The following is a 17,670-nucleotide window of genomic DNA, read 5'->3' on the forward strand; positions in this document are numbered from 1 at the left end:
AAACTTATACTAAAATACAAATAAGATAGACTTAGAAATAAGATAAACACACAATATTAAATAATAATAAAAATCATAGTTTAAATTAGGAGATGCTCTGCTAGTATATTTAGTTACTTTTGAGCACTTTGAGCTTTTAAGACTATGTTTAGTTAGTTACTTTGCCTTTTTTCCCCCATAGAGGACGGGAGTCTTGTGCATTAGCTTTTCTTGGTTCTTTAAAGGATAATATTTTTTAAAAGAATTCTTAAAATGTCTTATTAATGAAAAAAATTCTATTTTTGTCTTCATCAATAAAAAGTTTTCAGAAATTTTCTCTACAAACACGTATTTGACGACATGTTTAGTTTCAACACGTCATTCACGACATGTTTGGCATCAACGCGTTTTTCACGACCTGTTTAGCCACCAAACGCGTCTTTCACGACATGTTGGCCTCTTAATTGTTTTTTAAATATTACATTATTATAATTAATTTTACTCATATTTGTTTTTTTAATAATTTTTAATGTATAAAGTTTTATTAAGTTCCAAATTACCGTTGAGACATACTTATTTTTATCTATGTTTTGACATAAACTTACTTAAAACCGAGCTTGGTCAAATTTTATTAAGCATTTATTGAACATTTCAATATATGACTCTGACACGGCTGGGTTTTGAGTAAAATTTATGATATGCAGATAAAAATAAACACGTCTCAATGACATATTTGAAATTATATATAACTTTATATATTAAAAGTTACAAATAGTTGGAGTAGAATTAGTTACAATAATGTAATATTGAAAAAAACAAAAACAAAATAGACAAACACATCGTGATTCGTGAAAGGTGCATTTGAGGATAACATGTCGTGAAAGGCGTGTTTGATGACCAAGCAGGTTGTGAAAGACGCATCGAGACCAAATATATTGTGAAAGACACGTTGAGCCCAAACATGTTGTCAAAGATGTGTGTATATGAGTCATTTCTGAAAACTTTTATTTATAGAGACAAAAATGAAATCTCTCTATTTTTTCTTTTTGAAACGACCAACTAGGTAACGCCGGACACTCCGTACGCGGTCCCCAATGGCTAAAAGTAGCCCGAGCCGGCCACGAGTTAGGACGGACGGAGCCCCTAGCGGTCCACCTATTATTTTTTGAATTTTGCCTTATTATTATTTTTTTTTCTTTTCAACCTTGTAATCGTGTTATTTATAAATATTAATTGTGTTATTATACGTTATAGTGACAACAGAGAATAAGAGTACGGGCATTCATCGAATCGAATAACGAATTTTCAGGTTAAATCGAATCGAATAATACGAATAATTGTTTTTTTTTTGCCGATATTCGTATTCGATTAAAAGTTGAACTATTCGATTCGTATTATATGCCCAATTCGAAATTCGATTCGAATTCGTATTTGAAAATCAATTCGAATAAATTTGATTTTAATTCAAACAAACACAATCTAATTCAAGTTTACATACGACAAAAATTCGAAAACCATAATTATAATTGCAAAACAAACATATAAGTTTAAAGTAGCTACAATACCATATGATATATCATCATCATCATCATCATCGTACTCAGTATATCCCACCAATAGCAATGCTATGGTAGGGTCTGAGGAGGGTAAGATGTAGACAGCCTTACCTCTATCCCATAGGGATAGAGAGGCTGCTTCTGGTGAGACCCCCGGCTCGATAGTAGTTTTGCATCAAGCCTTGGACATAGGGCACATAGCACTCAATCATCGGGACACCGGCTGATCGGTGCATGTGCCCTTGTCTTTCGGCTATCAACGCCACCACATGATGCCTGATTAACCTTCCGCCACTTTTAACGTTATTTTCACGAGATTAGTAAAATAACGTCAAAATTAGTGCAATTTTACTTTTGCCCACCCGAGGGTTCACACATATATACATTATATGCGCGCACCGCAAGCAGGGCGTACTACAATACCATATGATAATAAATTCAAAACTAAACTACAAATAGTATAGTATAAAATTCAAAATATTCAAAACGAGAAGTAGATAACACTCATATTAGTATAGGCTAGGAACAATAATATGACATATTGGGTTTAATAACATGTAATGGATATTATTTTTTATGGATTTGACACAAATAAAAAATAATAATTGTATATATACATATATGTATATATAATTTGAATTCGAATTTCGAATCGAATAATAAATAATAAATTTGTATTCGATTAATATACTCGAATACGAATCAAATTCGAATTTTTTAAAACCGAATTCGATTCTTAATAATCGAATCGAATTTCAAATGTTTCGAATGCAAATCGAAATCTGAAAACCCCTAAATAAGAGGGCTTCCGGTTGGTGCGTGAAGAGCAATAAGGATGCACATACCACCATAAATGACTGAGCTACATTTTATTGTGACATTGTACATAACTCACATGCGAGTATAAATATTAAATTAATTAATACAATTATTCGTTACCGATCTTACATATTATATTTTTTATTGAACAGCAAAGCTTTATTTAAAATAAAAGCTCAGGACTAGCAAGAAGCTAGAGCTCGCAAAAGAACATAATCAAAATATGCTCAGACTAAACAAATTTACACCATGAAAACCAATTTAACCAATTATGCTTCACTCTTTTATTCACCCATAAAAAGGAAATCTTTTAATATCCTTCAAAAGTTGTCTTCGACATTAATCATTAATAATCATTAAATTTTCTCTTTAACACCAAAAGTACCATATATATTTATTTATTTTTCTATAAATACACCATATCTTTAATAATACCAAAAATACACCATATATAAGAAATATCATCATCATGAACGGATGGTTTTTTGTTTTACTAAAATACCAAATATATCCTACATAAATTAAAATACCAAATATACCTTATATTTATTGCTAAACTATTTAACATTTTAACTTAGGAAAGGTTATAGACACCCTACTTGAATTACTACTATTCAACACCCTATTGATTCAATGTTATATAGTCGTACAAATGCAAAAGATTTGATGGTATTCGCTAGCTCGTATAGAGCATGCATACATCAATATAGAAGTAGTCAAGCTGTCAAGGGCATATGTATGCGCCCGCTCATATACAGGCTTCTCAGCAAAGGGCATTTATATACCATTATAACGGCATACGACTGCCTAAAATTTTATACACCATACTAAGGTTGATTGACTAAAAGATGTGGTGGCACTGGCTGGCTAGTTACACATATTAAAATCTTTTTTTAAGGGTGTACACATAGTAAAATACTTTTAACTTTTATGCATTAAATCAATGCATAATTACGATGCAAGCAAGCAAGCTGCTTGTGAGCTACTCGAGATCGGATCGTTAAAAACTTGAATCAATCCTAGCTTTACTTGTCGAGTTCGAGCCGACTTGTGTTTCTAAACGAGCCCTTATTTATATAATTTTCATTTAATGTATTGAATGTATACTTTTATAATAATTATTATGTTTAAAGTTATGAAAAAATTAAAAGATAACACATATTGTTATATATTAATTATATTTGATTAACCACTCAAGAATTAAGCTCGAGCTTCAAAAATCACTCACCGGCTTAAGCCTAGACGAGTTTAGACTCGGCTCGGCTCGGCTTCTGCCACTTAGTAAACTTGAAGGGCTATTAGTGTAACTTCCCCTCTTGCCAACTTTCCAATTTGTATGGGACCATTTTCACAAAACACTTTTCAATTTTCATCTTCCTCCCATCATACAAACAAAACCCTCACCATCTTCTTTATATATATTCCACTGACAAACTCCACTCACACACACACACACACTCACACTCACACTCGTTTAATTCAATTCAATTAAAATCAAATCAAATCATCAACCAATGGGCAGCGTGGGTGAGTCTGACAAGTACTTACTCAACCGCCACAAGGAGACTCACTTCACCGCCGGTGAGATCGTCCGTGACGTCATCATCGGCGTATCCGACGGCCTTACGGTTCCGTTCGCTCTTGCGGCTGGACTCTCCGGTGCTAATGCTTCGTCTTCGATTATTCTGACTGCTGGTATAGCAGAAGTTGCTGCTGGTGCCATTTCCATGGGACTCGGCGGGTATATCTATAATATATATACTACTTTGACCTAATTCTGTTATTTTAGCTTTAATTAATAATAATAATCATAATAACTATTATTATTATTATTATTATTATTATTATTATAAATACAATTGAGAATTTGAATTTTGAGATATCAGTTGAAACATAATGTTTTTATTGGAACTAATATGCATATTCTGGTTTTTTGATTTTAGGTTTAATGTTATTTAGTGTGTATATTCTATAATGGAGTTATTGGAAAATGAATATTTTATTCGTAATAATGTTCAGGATGTAGGAATTAATAGGATCAAATCAGAATTATGATTTTAACTTATTACGATTTACAATAAGCGATTTTAATTGCATGCAGTTTTTGTCAGGATTCGGAATTCAAGTTTTGAGATCACGAGTTAAAATATACTGTTTGCTAATCACGTTATTCGAATATGCATATTTCGTCATAGTAATGCGCAGGATTTAGAATCGAATCAGAGTTATGATGATTACAATTCACAATACGTTTATTTAATTGCATGCGGTTGTTGTCTGGATTTAGAATTCGAATTTTGAGATAATCAGTTCAAACATACTGTACTTTGCCGGCTCGTTTGAGATTTTTCTCAAAATATATAAAAATAACTAAAAGTTATATAAATTAATTAATAAGTAAGGTTTTTTTCTCAAAATATATAAAATAATTAAAAACTTGTAAGAATTAGTTAATAAATAATTCATGAGCTGAGCTGGAGCTTTAGGAAAAGATCTCGAACTCTCGTAAATTAAAACAAGCTTAGCTCGAGCCTAGTAGAACGTACTGCACATTGTTGATTCCTGATGTCTGATGTCGATTTTTGATGAATTAGAACCAGTAACTAGTTACTTTTCGTTTGCTGATTACAATTTGATGCCCTAGTCTGGTCATGTGTCTTAACAAAAAGTGGTTTTAATATTGGTTAGGTATTTGGCTGCAAAAAGTGAAGCTGATCATTACACCAGAGAGTTACAAAGGGAACAAGATGAAATTGATACCATACCTGATACAGGTTAACTTTTAATATGCATATTATGTTGAATACATTGTTGGCTGTCATTAATTGGTGATTTTATTCTGTTTACAAATTATAGAGGCGGCCGAAGTTGCGGAGATACTGGCAGAGTATGGGGTGGAGCCGCATGAGTATGCGCCTGTAGTGAATGCTCTCAGGAAGAACCCGAAAGCGTGGCTTGATTTCATGATGAAGTAAGTTTTACTACTTTCAATTCGATTAATCTTAAAAACTGCCAACATAATTTTTTATACTTAACAAAAAAAGGTCTTCCAAAAAGAAATTTTGACATATTGAAGTCCCTAAACGTGTCAAGATAACACGAAAATGTCACTCAAGTCAAATTTTGCTATTTTGAAGTCTATATCTGTATAAATTGCGTATACTTATGAAACAGTGTTTAAAATAATGAATGTCACCACTTAAGTTAATTAAAATAATATTACACACATTTATATTGTAAATTAATGTTGGATTTCACTTCTTCAAATTTTGACAAATATTTTAAATACTTTTTTGCGGTTGCATGCATTCTAAACAAGTGTAAGAACTTTATTATAGTTGCAGTTTTGGGACATTAATAAAAAGCTATGCTGGTTTTTTTATAATATTAACCTAAGTTAATGAACTCTCTCTAGGGTTAGATTAGTAAAATTGGCACTTATCTCCTGATATTAAACAAATGGATTCTTTATATAACATGGTTATGAAACTTTGGTTATTTTCTGAAGTAGTATAAATAAATTACACATGGATATGCTAAACATTTGTCTTTTTGTATGTCTTTATTGAGAATTTTGTCTTCTATTGTGTAACAACTTATGCATGTGGTATCTTTGCCATTCTATCAAAACAACTCATTTCATGGGTTGTTGTTTAGTACTTTAGGTACCTAAAACTGATCAAAAGCTGCTCTTTTTCAGTAAAATTTTGGCTGTTTTAACACATTAGTCACACTTTATTGAGTTAAAAACAAAAATAAAGTTTATCTGAGAAAAAAGTTGTCAGGCTTCTATGCATGCTATTTGCTATATATTCTTTTATGGGTGGTGATACTATACAACAAATAACAAAATCTAAAATCAGCAACATTGGATGATACTTCCTTTATTTTTTTAAAATGTGTTTTAATTAATAAATTAAAATGATTGAGTATCTTATTTCAAAATTAAAAATTGAAAAGGAAATTGATAGAAGATTTTACAATTAAAATGTAATTGCTTTATATGAATTTATATATATATATATATATACATATATATATATATATATATATATATATATGTATATATATTGTGGCACAGAACTGTAAATTTAACATATTAATATGTGAAAACAATAAAAAATAAAACTTTCGAGTCAACCTGTGAACATGTGTGTCGTATTCTGGTTCATGTATCTGATACTTCCTCTATTTGTTATCCAGATTTGAACTCAGGCTCGAAAAGCCCGACCCAAAAAGAGCACTTCAAAGCGCGTTCACAATAGCGGTTGCGTACATATTGGGTGGATTGGTCCCACTTCTCCCTTACATGTTCATCCCAGTGGCCCAAAAGGCCGTGGTTGCATCGGTCATTGTGACCATTTTAGCGTTGTTGGTCTTCGGGTTCGCCAAAGGTTACTTTACGGGTAACAAACCAGTGTGGAGTGCTCTTCAGACAGCCCTAATTGGAGCCATAGCATCTGCAGCTGCTTTTGGTATGGCTAAGGCAGTACAAGGGTAGTTAATTGTTACATTCTATTGTGTTTGTTTTGTTTTGACTTTTGAAGTCAAACATGCTGCTTTTGTACTTTGGATATTAAATGTGGGCCCTTTCAAAAACCGGTTGTTATGTTATTGTATGCTTTACAACGTAAACCATTCAAAGTTTCGAACTAGGACCGTTCATGGTTTAAAACCAGACCGGACTGGACCGATGACCGAAAGTCAACAAATACTTAGAGGAAAGAGTGGACTACTAAGTGCGAACATCTTGTAATCTTGATGCATAAGTAATCTCATAGTTAGGCATGTAAACAACCCGAGTCTGAACTCTACTAGGCTCTAACTTGGCTCGTTTAATTTACAAGGGCTCGAGTGCTCGTGTCATTCTAGCACTATTTATAAAGCTCGAGATTAGCTTTGACTTGACTCTTTTGGTATTTATTAACTTATTATACTCTTATACACTATAATTAAATATATAAATTAATATATTAAATAAATGTTATTTAAACAGCAGACTTAGGCTCCGAACTTAATGGAGTTTGATAGGTGAAGTTTTGGGCCGACATCGTTTATTACATGAGCTTCAATATATTGGAATTTAATCATAAAGTAGGTTAGATATTTAGTTATGTAATTATTATCATTGTGTATTAAGTAGAAAGGCCAGAACTGTAAATAATAGAATTAGGCCCGTTAAGATATTTAGGGTTTATGATGGTTATTGAATAAAACCGTTTAGAATGTTAGCGGCAATTAGAAGCGATGCTTCAGTATATATAGGGCAATTCTCATGTAAACAATCATCAGTTCCATCAATAATATATCACTTTCATATAAACTAGGATAGTGGCCCGTGTTACACACGGGCGCAGTGGTGGATCTAGACCATAATCTCAGGAGACGTTCAAAAATTTTTTTTTAACCGTATTTCATGCAATGTAAACGAATTTTTTTTACCGTATTTCATGTAATAACTGAATTTTTTTACGATATTTCATACAATAGTTTTTGCTTTTTAAACTTGCCTTTGGACTGATATCATCATTTCTTGTAATTTTCGTTTAAAAAGTTTGCTAATAAGACTTTGTTGTTTCATCTTCTAGGTTTCCTAATTTTAGAAGGGAGAAAATTTAAACTATAAATCTATAATCAATTTCAATTTGCACATAAACCCTAAATCCCTAATAAATTACAATTTCTAATTTATATTATCTGAATATCCAACAAACCATAATCAATCATCTAATTGCTACAGATGGGGTGGTGCTCCATTGCCAAAGGCAAAGCCTTTAAAACACCTGGGTTTGGAGGGAAGGTCTTGGGTTCAAATCCTAAAGACAACAAAAATTAAAAGTTCATTGTTAATAAAAAATCATTTAATTGCCCACAATTCCAAATTAACAATTTATACAAACAAATAAACAATTACAATTTTAAGTAGAAGTAGAAGAATACCTAAATTAAACAAGTAGAATTCAAAAAGTGGACGAGGGAGTGAGGGACTAAAAGAGCACCGATCGTTAGCTACTTGGCTGTAACATGCAGGGGGTTGGGGCAGTGTGGGGTGGAAGCTACGACTGAATGAAACTTTGGTTTGTTGACTGTTGATGTCCGACCTAAACTAAACGTTTAAGCATAAAGGAAAAACAAACAAATGGTTTTATTTAGTTTGTGCTTAAATTTGGTTGGGCTTTAATTGGTTTCAACTTTTAATTTGGTTGGCTTTAAACAAACAAGGGTAATATACTAGATATCATAAGATTCTTTACCTTGTTCTCTATAATATCACAAGATGTAGGAAAAATATGTATAAATGGTGTGAATAAGAAACTATATAAATATACAAATCATTGAATTGCTAAAATAATAGTTGTACTAAAAAAAGGAACAAAATATAAGTTATAAATAATTAGTTGTAGTCAAAATTGTTTTTTAAATCATTTGAAAGGAAATAGTTGGTTATGATTTTAGAAAACATTAATTAGTGATGCTATGATTCTAGAAAACATTAATTAGTAAATTATGTGGCAATTCTATAGATGGAAACCGAATGACTTGGAAGCCTATGTGGACATGCTAGTTGAAGGCCATGTGCACATCTTGTTTTGCTTTAATAATATAGTAAGATTTATTATCCTTCTTACTGCACATATTTGTTGCATGCATCCCAATTCGTGTGTTGCTTTTGATTTACCAACAAGTGGTATCAGAGCCCACGGTTAAAAGGACTTGTGTCAATTGAGATCGAAAGCAAAGGAGGAGTGAAAGAATGAATGTTGGCCAAGAGTTTCATGCAGAATCTGCGCCCGATCAGAGAGCGGCGATTGAAGTCGAGCTCATGAGAGATCTCAAGAAGATTGGACGAAGGAGCGTCCTGGGTGTTAGTCATGAAAGTGTCAATATTGGCCAAAAGTTTCATGCAGAATTCGCGCCTCAGAAGGATCATAATGGGATCACGTGTGGCAGCACTAACACCGCTGAGAAATTATGTTCGGTAACACTAACCACGCCATTGAAAATTCAAAGGGAATTGGAAGGTCTAAAATTGGAAGATGATAGATTAAAGTTTAAAGATGGGCGCAGATTGACGAAAACTTGAGCAAAGAATTTGCGAAGAAGAACGAAGGCAAAAGCAAAGAAGATGCAAGAACCAAAAAGTAATTCGTTTTGTAACGAGCCATGTACGAACAGAAAAATTGAAGTACTGGAAGAAGTGAACATGACAGAACCGTCAAAACAAACAGGAAAATCACTCGTTGAGTACCACAAATGTAAAGATACAGGTCACTTAACATTTGAATGTTCTCTGAAAGATTTCAATTTAAATGAAGAAAAGGAGTTTATGATTCATGGAACCCAATTTGAAACATATGATAGAATTTGGTACTTAAACACTTCCTGTCAGAATCATATGGCAGGAAAATGACAGTGTTTAATACATTTGAACCGAGCTACGGAACTAAAACCTCGTTAGGAAAAGAATTATTGTTTGTTAACGGTACTGGTATAGTATCCCTAAATTTTAATGGAACAAAGATAAGTGTTTCAAATGTGTTTTATATTCCAAGCCTAGAAAAAAAATCTTTTTAAGTTTGAAACAGTTGAAGAAAAATGGTTTTGATATAATAGTAGATGGTGGTATATGTTTTATAATAGAATATCAAATGGGGCAATATAAACTGATGAAGATTTGATAAGTTATTTTGAAAAAAAAAAGATATCATGGTTGAAAGAGATAACAGGAGAAAGGATTTTACCCCCCCCCCCCCAATTGTGACATCATTTGATGAATGTATGACATTTTTAGACATGTTACAAACTCATGTCTTAATTAAAAGATTTGGTTATAAGTTTAGAAAAGGATTTTATGATTTACTCGACTGGTTCCACAACATGTATATAGACTCGTATTTCAGTCGACCGATACCGCCTTACTTAACTAATGGGAAGAAATCGATCTCTTTGATATGTTTTTGTTGGTGCAACTCTACGGTGGATATGAAGAAACCATGTACAGAATGGATGGAAATCAATAGCAATGAAAGATGGCTTTGAAGATATATGCACATTGAAGTAAGAACAATTTACAAGCACTATTTAGAGACATTGGAAAGGTGTCATGGAACAATGCTAGGAAGAAAGATTGAAGTCAAAGTCAAGAAAGAAGAAGCTGGTCCCGAAGCAGTCTCGCTTGAAAGAAAGAAGAGAAGTTGAAGCTTGAAGAACACTTTATGATTAGGGAAAGCATTGGAATTTAATCATAAAGTATGCTAGTTATTTAGTTATGTAATTATTATCATTGTGTATTAAGTAGAAGGGCTAGAACTGTAAATAATAGAATTAGGCCTGTTAAGATATTTTGGGTGTATGACGGTTATTGAATAAAACCGTTTAAAATGTTAGCGTCAATTAGAAGCGACGCTTCAGTATATATAGGGCAATTCTCATGTAAACAAGCATCATTTTCATCAATAATATATCACTTTCATATAAAATTATTCTTCTTCTTACTGCACATATTTGTCGCATACATCTCAATTCGTGTGTTGCTTCTGATTTACTAACACAATAGACGCTCGAACTTGTTTAAAGTTGGCTAGTTGGCTTAATTTAAGCTTCGCCAGCCAAGCCCAAGTAACTCATGGCCATCTTGGCTCGTTTACACCTTTACTCATAAATCAACGTACATTGTAATAAAAGAAATCAAAGGTCTCAGGCTTCTCATTGATTTTGTTTTCTTCGTTTCTGAACCAACATTAAAGCCTTAACTGGTTTTAACCAAAACGATTAACAAGCTGGTCGATATGAGCCTCAGTCTAGATTGGTTTCTCACAACCTGAAGTTTAGTTATAATTTTGTACTAGTGTAAAAAAGAGATTGAAATATGTAGGAAAGAGAGACTATTGAGATAAGTTATTTAATTTTAACATGAACAAAATTAATAACATAAATAAAATATAACTAAAGGTGCTGTTGATCAATGTCAAGACAATAGGCATGTTGCCATGGATGCTGATTCTTGTGGCCCTCAGCTGCGCGTGTGAAGTGGAACTTTTTTGCTTTTTATCTTGTTTTGGACAACTTAAAAGTTTGATAGAGACATTGGCTTTTAAAAAATACAAAAAATGACTTAATACATAAATTCATCATTTCATGTTTGATTTTTTTTTTATATGTCATAAAATTAACAGTAGAGAAATGTAAAGTACATTAACAGTCCTCCAAATATCAACTACCAATAATAATGACTACAGAAAAATATCCAAATAATTGAGCAAATGGAGAATCTTGGTAAGCTCTACTCACAACTGTAATCATAGAGAATCTCTATTTCTTTTGAAGCATCTCCTCTTAAGTGATTTTATGAAATAAAAACAAAGTAATTAATGATAACCAGAAAGGTCAAGCCTACCATGAGAATGGCAGGTACATTTTTTGGCCTACCACTAGAACATCTTTTAAGCAAGCAACCTATAATGGGACATCTAAACCAGCATAATGTTCAACCTTGTGTTATTTCTATAATGCGGGTCTTGTTATTCTAACACAATGCCAATCTATAGCGAATTATTAAGGCTAGGGTTAGGGTTCATTGCTACTATAGCCGATAGTATCTCGTATTATCGGCATGTGTATTTTGTATATTTATATATCATATAGTTTGTTAGGATTTGATTGATTCTCATTAATTAGTTACCATTCTTATCCCATTCTCTTGTATTATATATGGGATTGTAATCTTCATTATCAATCAAGGAATGGTATTCCCTTACATGGTATCATCCTTCCTTGCCATTACCATCCATCCTTCATCTATTTTTTGTTCATCACCATGGCTGATAAAGCCGAACCCAAAACCCAAACTCTTCACCCCGCTTATACTGTAACCAATGTAGGGGTATGGTACTAAACCCCGTTTTACGACCCTAAATTTATTATGTTTGGCTTACTTTATTATATGGACTAATACAATGTTATTGGGCTGAGGGGGTTTTGTGGAGGTAACCCTAACTGGGCTAGGCCCATTAGGGTACCATGATGGTGGCCATGAGGCTCTCTATATAAGGAGGTCTCCACCTCCTTATTAAAGGGTCATGCTCAATAAGAGCCACCACCACTTTTTTGTATCTGTAAACAAGAGATCTTTGAGATTTCTTAGCAGTCACCTCCACACCCCCGAAAAACCATTGCAGGTCTCAAGCAACCGGAGAAGAAGATCAAGACGTGGTTCGTTCATCTCGAAAATCCGTGGAAACATCGTCATGGATCAGGTCAGATTCATTTCATGCTTCGACATTGGCGCCATCCGTGGGACGGCAACGAACTACCCTTCGATCTCCCTCCCGGTTGTCAGATCTCTCCCAGGAAAAACCCAGATCTGGAAGTTTACAGAAAAAGGCTTCAAGGCTTGTTCTATTAAAGCTCAAAAAGATCCATAGATCTAAAGGAGGCTTCCAGATCTGTGCAAAAAGAAACGGCCTGATTCGAATGATCAAGTCTCCGGATCTGTGATGGTTTTAAATCCGCTACGAGCTTCAGATCTATCTAGATCTGATTCACATATCTAGATCTAGATTACAGACCTGGATTTTAGGTTTAAAATTGCAGATCTAACTCTTAAGCTGCAGATCCAAAAATTACCAGACTTCCGCCGCCATGTATGCGCGCCCGCGGATTCTTACCCCGCAACCATGCATGTGCCGCCGCGGGAACCACCATGTGGGTTTCGCGCAAAATACCTCCACCATGTGGGTTTTGCGCAGAAGACTGCCACCACGCATGCTCGCCAGCGGGTCACCATTCCATCGACATGCGTGAGCGCCCGTGGAAACCACGGAAACCACCATGTGGGTTTTGCGCAAGAGACCTCCGCCACGCACGCGCGCTCGCGAGTCACCACTCCATCGCCGTGCATGCGCGCGTCAGGCCTCGCGCCAAACTTAAAGGTTGGGAATCCTCATAATATCCCATATGGCTACGCGCCAAACTTAAAGGTTGGGAATCCTCATAATATCCCATATGGCTACGCGCCAAACTTAAAGGTTGGGAATCCTCATAATATCCCATATGGCTACGCGCCAAACTTAAAGGTTGGGAATCCTCATAATATCCCATATGGCTACGCGCCATACTTAAAGGTTGGGAATCCTCATAATATCCCATATGGCTACGCGCCAAACTTAAAGGTTGGGAATCCTCATAATATCCCATATGGCTACACGCCATACTTAAAGGTTGGGAATCCTCATAATATCCCATATGGCTACGCACCAAACTTAAAGGTTGGGAATCCTCATAATATCCCATATGGCTACGCGCCATACTTAAAGGTTGGGAATCCTCATAATATCCCATATGGCTACACGCCATGCTTAAAGGTTGGGAATCCTCATAATATCCCATATGGCTACACGCCATGCTTAAAGGTTGGGAATCCTCATAATATCCCATATGGCTACACGCCATACTTAAAGGTTGGGAATCCTCATAATATCCCATATGGCTACGCGCCATACTTAAAGGTTGGGAATCCTCATAAGCCCATCAGGCCACGCGCCAAACTTAAAGGTTGGGAATCCTTATAAACCCATCAGGCCAAGCGCCAAACTTATTGGGAATCCTCATAAACCCATACGGCTTCGCGCCGAGTACAAGACCGAACGCGGCTCCGCTCCGTTCAACATGCACACCACCATGATGCTTGAGCGCAGTCGCATATCACATGCTCATGCACCACATATGCTCACGCATCACATATGCTCACGCATATTACATGTGCTTACGCATCACATGCTCACACATATCACAGTCTACGCGCACGCGCACGCAACATCTGCGCATGGCGCATGACACAAAGTCTACGCGCACGCGCATGCAACATCTGCGCGTGGCGCATAACACAAAGCCAGAGCCTATGCGCACGCACATGCAACATCTGCGCGTGGCGCATAACACAAAGCCAGAGCCTATGCGCACGCGCATGCAACATCTGCGCGTGGCGCATAGCACAAAGCCAGAGCCTATGCGCAAGCGACATAACAAATGAGTAGTCTAATCCCAAATCAGGATAAGGACAATCTCATTTAGCAGCAATGAATTAGGGGATGTCGTGGTATCCCACCACCACGTCATCGCAATAAAAGACATCCGAATCTTAGGGCGGGAGCCTAATAATATCCCACATGGCCACGCGCCAGCTTCATTATTATTATAGCTCGTAAGTCGCCTCACGCGCAAGCTTTATTATTCTTATAGCTCGTAAGCCGCAACTCGCGCAAGCTCCATTATTATTATAGCTCGTAAGCCGCAACTCGCCCAAGCTTCATTATTATTATAGCTCGTAAGTCGCCTCACGCGCAAGCTTTATTGTTCTCATAGCTCGTAAGCCGCAACTCGCGCAAGCTCCATTATTATTATAGCTCGTAAGCCGCAACTCGCGCAAGCTCCATTATTATTATAGCTCGTAAGCCGCAACTCGTGCAAGCTCCATTATTATTATAGCTCGTAAGTCGCCTCACGCGCAAGCTTTATTATTCTTATAGCTCATAAGTCGCCTCTCGCGCAAGCTTCATTATTATTATAGCTCGTAAGCCGCAACTCGCGCAAGCTCCATTATTATTATAGCTCGTAAGTCGCCTCAAGCAAAAGCTTTATTATTCTCATAGCTCGTAAGCCGCAACTCGCGCAAGCTCCATTATTATTATAGCTCGTAAGTCGCCTCACGCGCAAGCTTTATTATTCTTATAGCTCATAAGTCGCCTCGCGCACCAGCTTTATTATTCTTATAGCTCGTAAGTCGCCATGCGCGCAGGCTTTATTATTCTTATAGCTCGTAAGTCGCCTCGCGCGCAGTTTTTTATTATTCTTATAGATCCGTAAGTCGCCTCGCGCGCAGGCTTTATTATTCTCAGATCCGTAAGTCGCCTCGCGCGCAGACTTTATTATTCTCATAACTCGTAAGCTGCCTCGCGCGCAAGTTATGTTACATTATTATCGAGATGCGCGCTCCATCTTTTATCAGGCCTCGCGCCACTATGATGCGTGCTATATCTTATTTATGCCAGGGCACCATCATTATCACAAGGACCGCAACATGTCACCATCATGAAGAAAACCTCCCAAAACTCAAAGACAATAAAGACAAGGCCAAAGAAAAGGGAAAAAACCGCCTCATAGCCTAACACACCTCATAAAGTCCAGCGCTCCACCTAGACGCTTGCGCGCCCAGGAGCAACGCTGGACTTGGGGGGCTTGTAGGGATATGGTACTAAACCCGGTTTTACGACCCTAAATTTATTATGTTTGGCTTATTTTATTATATGGACTAATACAATGTTATTGGGCTGAGGGGGTTTTGTGGAGGTAACCCTAACTGGGCTAGGCCCATTAGGGTACCATGATGGTGGCCATGAGGCTCTCTATATAAGGAGGTCTCCACCTCCTTATTAAAGGGTCATGCTCAATAAGAGCCACCACCACTTTTTTGTGTGTGTAAACAAGAGATCTTTGAGATTTCTTAGCAGTCACCTCCACACCCTCGAAAAACCATTGCAGGTCTCAAGCAACCGGAGAAGAAGATCAAGACGTGGTTCGTTCATCTCGAAAATCTGTGGAAACATCGTCATGGATCAGGTCAGATTCATTTCATGCTTCGACAACCAACATACAGCACAAGGTCCACGTCCTCGACGGTGTTGAAGTCTCTTACCCTACATGGGTGAAGCTCTTCACCCTCCACGCCACCGGCTACGATGTCCTTTTCCACATTGACGGCTCGCCGTCACCCACCCAAACCTCACCAGAATATCCGTCATGGATAAAGATTGATGCTGTCGTATTACAATGGATATACGACACCCTGAGTAATGATCTCTTGGTTCGTGTTTTGGAGAATGAATCCAATGCTCATGAAGCATGGGTTCGGGTGAAGAACCTGTTTCTAAACAACAAGGCATCATAGGCCGCCGCCTTACAGTTGGAACTTAACAATATCACTTTAGCATCCATGCCTAGTTTGGAGGCTTACTGTCAACGTGTCCGGGATCTCTCAGATCAACTTACCACTGTTGATTGTGTCCTATTAATAACATCCAAAGAATTCTTCATTTGATTAAGGGACTTCCTCGTGAGTATGACACCGCGGCCGCACTCCTTAACCACAATCTTCCCTCTTGGGAAAATGCAAGCAATCAACTTGACTCGGAGGCTAAACGCATGCGGCTCGTGATTCTCTTACACCGACTCTTGTGGTTGCTGCTGTTGTTAGTTCTCCACAAGAAAACACCCGCCACCAGCAACCTTCTCAAAATCGGGACACGTCTTATCAACCCCGTCGCTCCTACAATCGGGATTCGCAGCCTTGTCAGGGTTCCAACAGGTCGGGTCGCAACAATCAGCGGGGGACCGGGCAGTCATCGAACCGGGCTTATCCACAGCCGCCATATGATTCGTTTTGGCCTCCACCCGGTTACCCACCCTACTAGGCCCCGCCCCTTGTCCGTATCCCACACAAATTTGGGCTCTTCCCTATGACAACAGGCCCAATTCAATGTCCTCCAACAGCCCAAGTTCCTCACGGCAGCCGCCGGCGCAGGTCCACATAACTGAGACGAACCCACTCGAGCCCACTCAGTTAGCTGAAGCTGTCCATGCGCTGTCCATGGACTCGGGAAATGATTCGTGGCATCTTGACACAGGTGCGTCTTCTCATGTGACGTTTGATCACGGAAAACTTAATACTTTTTCCTCGTATTCACCAATATCGTCAATATTTGTTGGTAATGGTAATAGCATTCCAGTTTTGGGTTCGGGTTCCAAATCTATAAACACGCCTTCTAAACCGTTACACCTTAAATCGGTTCTTTATAATCCTAATTTTATTAAAAATCTTATTTCTGTTCGTAAGTTCAATGTTGATAATTGGACTTCAATTGAATTTGACCCTTTTGGTTTTTTAGTGAAGGATTTCAAGGATGACACGATCCTGAGTTGTCACAACAGCACCAGTGAACTTTATCCGCTCACTCCACCTACTTCCGCAACTGCTTGTTTTTCTTTGACTAAAGACTCCCCCTTTTGGCATGACCGGCTTGGACACTTGGGTCAACCCGTCATGGAGTTTCTTAGTTCTAAGAATTTTATTTCTAGTACTAAAATAAAGACTCCACCTGTTTGTGAGTCGTGTCAATTGTCTAAACACAAACATTTGCCTTTTTCGGATTCAACTACTCGTACTTTGTTACATTTTTCCATATTCCATTGTGATTTATGGACTTCTCCAATTTTGAGTCATGCAGGTTATAAGTACTATATGGTTTTAACGGATGATTAC

The 17,670-nt window shown here is 36.8% G+C and overlaps 1 protein-coding gene across 1 annotated transcript; it reads left to right on the plus strand.

Moving 5' to 3' along the window:
* Positions 1 to 3,854: 3,854 nt before the first annotated feature.
* On the plus strand, positions 3,855 to 6,929 carry LOC143636459 (vacuolar iron transporter-like). Its single transcript, XM_077104045.1, has 4 exons — positions 3,855 to 4,095; positions 5,043 to 5,128; positions 5,211 to 5,325; positions 6,558 to 6,929. Exons 1-4 carry the CDS (start codon positions 3,869 to 3,871, stop codon positions 6,853 to 6,855), a joined length of 726 nt encoding a protein of 241 aa, XP_076960160.1. The 5' UTR covers positions 3,855 to 3,868; the 3' UTR covers positions 6,856 to 6,929.
* Positions 6,930 to 17,670: the final 10,741 nt, after the last annotated feature.

The sequence above is a fragment of the Bidens hawaiensis genome, unplaced genomic scaffold (assembly GCF_021521415.1).
Source record: "Bidens hawaiensis isolate Kalapana, Puna unplaced genomic scaffold, B.hawaiensis_p1.1 tig00007983_1, whole genome shotgun sequence".
NCBI classification, from domain to species: domain Eukaryota; kingdom Viridiplantae; phylum Streptophyta; class Magnoliopsida; order Asterales; family Asteraceae; genus Bidens; species Bidens hawaiensis.